The 3,294-nt window shown below is 29.8% G+C and overlaps 1 protein-coding gene across 1 annotated transcript; it reads right to left on the bottom strand.

Moving 5' to 3' along the window:
- Nucleotides 1-1,875: 1,875 nt before the first annotated feature.
- On the bottom strand, nucleotides 1,876-2,802 carry LOC133822707 (10 kDa chaperonin, mitochondrial-like). The gene is made up of 3 exons (XM_062255139.1): nucleotides 2,510-2,802; nucleotides 2,254-2,393; nucleotides 1,876-2,136 (listed from the first exon to the last, which is right to left on the bottom strand). The coding sequence occupies exons 1-3, from the start codon at nucleotides 2,615-2,617 to the stop codon at nucleotides 2,088-2,090; spliced, it is 297 nt and encodes a 98-aa protein (XP_062111123.1). The 5' UTR covers nucleotides 2,618-2,802; the 3' UTR covers nucleotides 1,876-2,087.
- Nucleotides 2,803-3,294: the final 492 nt, after the last annotated feature.

Below are 3,294 nucleotides of genomic sequence, written 5' to 3'. Positions count from 1 at the left end.
GCAGTTTGAAAAGTCGCTCAAATTGCACATGCGGTGCGGTCCTATAAATTGGCAAAAAACTGCTCCGCCCGCACACTAACACTCTTATTAGTTATTGCTCTTCAACCTAAGATAATTTTGTTAATAGCATAACTTTTCTTATTATAATTACATTCATGTATGTCTCATTAAGTGTTATAATATTTTTGTATGAAGTTTCACAATCATCCAAGTAGAAGTTATAGCTTTGATGATGACTTTGGATTCATCTTTTCTTCTTAGGTTACTTTTACATTTTATAGAAATTGATTGTTTGGTTTTAGTTTTTGCTTTTTTTAAGAGATTCTCGTATTGTATTAAGTTAGGATTTTCGTTAAAGGATATAGGATATATTAGCTGTACATATACTTAGAGTAAATTTGTATGATGGATTTTTCCATCGATTTTATTACTATGATTATTTTTTATGATATGTTCATTGTTAAAAAAATATATATTATTAATTTAGTTTACATAACTTCAAATAATAATAATTTGATAAATATTATTTCTATTTTAATTTAGTGTTTTTTCAAATATTAGATTTTTTTTTACATTAGTCTTATCCTATACGTGTCAAACATAGTATTGAATTTACTATAATCTAAGGTAATTCTATCGTTTCCAATCCAAAACTCCTAACTACAGTCCAAACGAACACCCAAGATTGCTAAAGATTTTGACTTCCCTAAATTTATAATTCAACTGTGATTAGATTACATCATTTAAAATAAAGAGTAAATTTTCAATTGAATGTAATTGCCTTTATATCTCTAAATTTATAAATCAACTGTGGATAGATTACATCATTTAAAAGATTAATGAATTTAATCTTTTGATACTTTGTATTTGCAAAATATCATTTTAATACCATCTATATTCAATAATGCTTATATCATTTTGATACTATCTTTATTTTAAAATTATAAATATTTAGTACCTTAAATGATTAATAAATATAATTTTGTTAATATGACACATTAGTTATATGTGATTAATTAATTAAATTTGAATTTGAAACTCATAATTGAAAACAATCTGATTAAATTGGTAAAATTTTACTAATTTTAAATTTAGGATACCAAATCTAATATAATTTTAATACGGTTTAAAAATATAAGGTAACACATGAAGATTATTGTAAATATAGGAAATATAAGTACCAAAACCATACTTACAAAAACACACGAGACCAAGTAATTACATACAGGAAAGAGTATATCCTCGATTTTTTAATTCACAGGTGTGGATGCCTACATTTTACGAATTAAATTGGGTTAAATCGTGAAAATTGGATTTAGTCAATTTTGAACACCCTTAGTTTGTGTCATAAGATTAGTTCTGTCTATCCTGTGATGGCTTTGTTGGTTTTAACTACACTAATAGAGTGGCCAACAAGTCTGCTGCTCACTTCTTTCCTAAATTAGCTCTTAAAGTAAGAGCTTCAGCTAGATGGTTTTAAGGCTTCTCCTGGTGCACTTTCTGTCCTTCATATAGATATGCCATTTCCGGTTTAATCTCTTTGTTAGGTAACTTAAGTTTATAAAATTTCCTTTTCAAAAAATAAAATAATAAAATTATTTGCAAGACAAATAACCGTACATATTATCATTTACACTAATCACAAGTTATTTTGCCAAATTCACTTTACTAATGTGGTCATTTTCGACAATTACCCTCCTCCTAACTGTAATGTATGCTGGCTGAGCCAATTAAAAATAAAGCATAACACTAAACAATTACACACTAACGAGAAGAAAATCCAATTAACCCTCAATTACCAATAATAGATTCATATAAATTTATAATAATCAACACAATTTAGGATGTTTCAATCTAACAACTTAAACATAAAAATAATTAGAATAGAGATTTATTTGACAGACTATATTTTCTCAAAGTCAGATTCTACATTTCACATCCAATCTTTGGAATCCAAATATAAAAAGTTATTACTTTCATTTCTTAAAAAACTTTCAGTACATAAAATTTGTCAATTTAAAAATGGCTCTCAACCCCATTACATCACTCCATGGAAAGATCTTAAAAAAACAAAACAAGAAGCAATCTTACTCGTGTAAGATTCCCAAGATGTCCTCATCCCTGTATAAGAAGAACCTGCATAAACCGAAACCCAAAAACAATATTTTAAAACCCAGTAAATAAATCTATATATATATGTGTGTGTGTACATGTATATGTATATATTAAAGTGTAATCGGCATAAGGACGTACTCTTTCTCGCCGAGCTTAACTTGGGTGCCCCCATAATCAGGCAAAAGAACAGTCTCCCCTTCTTTCACAGCCACCGGAATCACATTCCCAGATCTATCCCGTGCTCCCGGTCCAACAGCAACCACTTTTCCGGAGTTGAGCTGAAACAAACGGTCCATTTCAGAATTTAAAAAACAAAATTAAAATCAAATTACCACCATTAGATCTCAATTTACACATCACATTTGTTTTTTTTAAATATAATAATAATAATCACCTTGGTGGAGGACTCGGGAAGAAGAATTCCGGCGTTGGTTTTGGAAGGCTGGGCGATTTTCTCGATCAGAACGCGGTTGAGGGTTGGAAGGAGACGCTTCGAAGCCATTTCTACCTTACTCGGGAGCCTCTGAAGTCAGACTGAATTAGGGTTTTGAATTAGCCTGATGCGAGAATTACCAAGTGAAGGCTAGGAAAGTTGATCGGTGCGGTGTTATAAAAATGAGGGAAATGGATTGGATGTAGCCTCAGCCCTGGTCCTGGACGATTGTGGAAGGTTCTAGGCCTTAGGGTTTTTTGAGGGTTTTACTGCGTCTCTCTCTCAAAAATCAAAATGTTCGATGAAGATGGTCTTGGGCCTTGGCCAGTGAATGGGCCTTATGGACTCAACAAAAGCCATTTTTGGTAGAGACAGCCCACTTGCTCACTGGGTCGTTCAACAACAGAAGATCGTACTGCAGTCCAGCCTTCTATTCTACATTAATTGTCGACATCATTTATGGGAAATTTAAAAAAGGGATAATTACATCTCGTACGGTAATTTAAAAAAAAAATTGTTTTATACGGTAGCTTTAATAAATTACAAAAATACGGCTTTCCCATCCTATATATATATATATATTTATCTTTGTTTTATTTTTTTTGTCTTAATTTTTAATAAGAATTTAAGCATATCAATTAATATAATAATAAAAGTAATAATAATTATAATTACTACCTTCAATAAAATAAAGTAAATTAATTTATTTTTATTTAAAATAAATATATTTATTAATATTAAAGTTA

This window comes from Humulus lupulus, chromosome 3 (assembly GCF_963169125.1).
Source record: "Humulus lupulus chromosome 3, drHumLupu1.1, whole genome shotgun sequence".
NCBI lineage: Eukaryota > Viridiplantae > Streptophyta > Magnoliopsida > Rosales > Cannabaceae > Humulus > Humulus lupulus.
This window is presented reverse-complemented; position numbering and strand designations above follow the sequence as displayed.

Excerpts from the sequence above, each read along its gene's own strand:
- LOC133822707 (XM_062255139.1), bottom strand. The coding sequence starts at position 2,617 with ATGGCTTCGAAGCGTCTCCTTCCAACCCTCAACCGCGTTCTGATCGAG. Across the intron at positions 2,394-2,509 it reads TTCCCGAGTCCTCCACCAAG|CTCAACTCCGGAAAAGTGGT; the intron begins GTGATTATTATT and ends CGTTTGTTTCAG. Across the intron at positions 2,137-2,253 it reads GTTAAGCTCGGCGAGAAAGA|GTTCTTCTTATACAGGGATG; the intron begins GTACGTCCTTAT and ends CGGTTTATGCAG.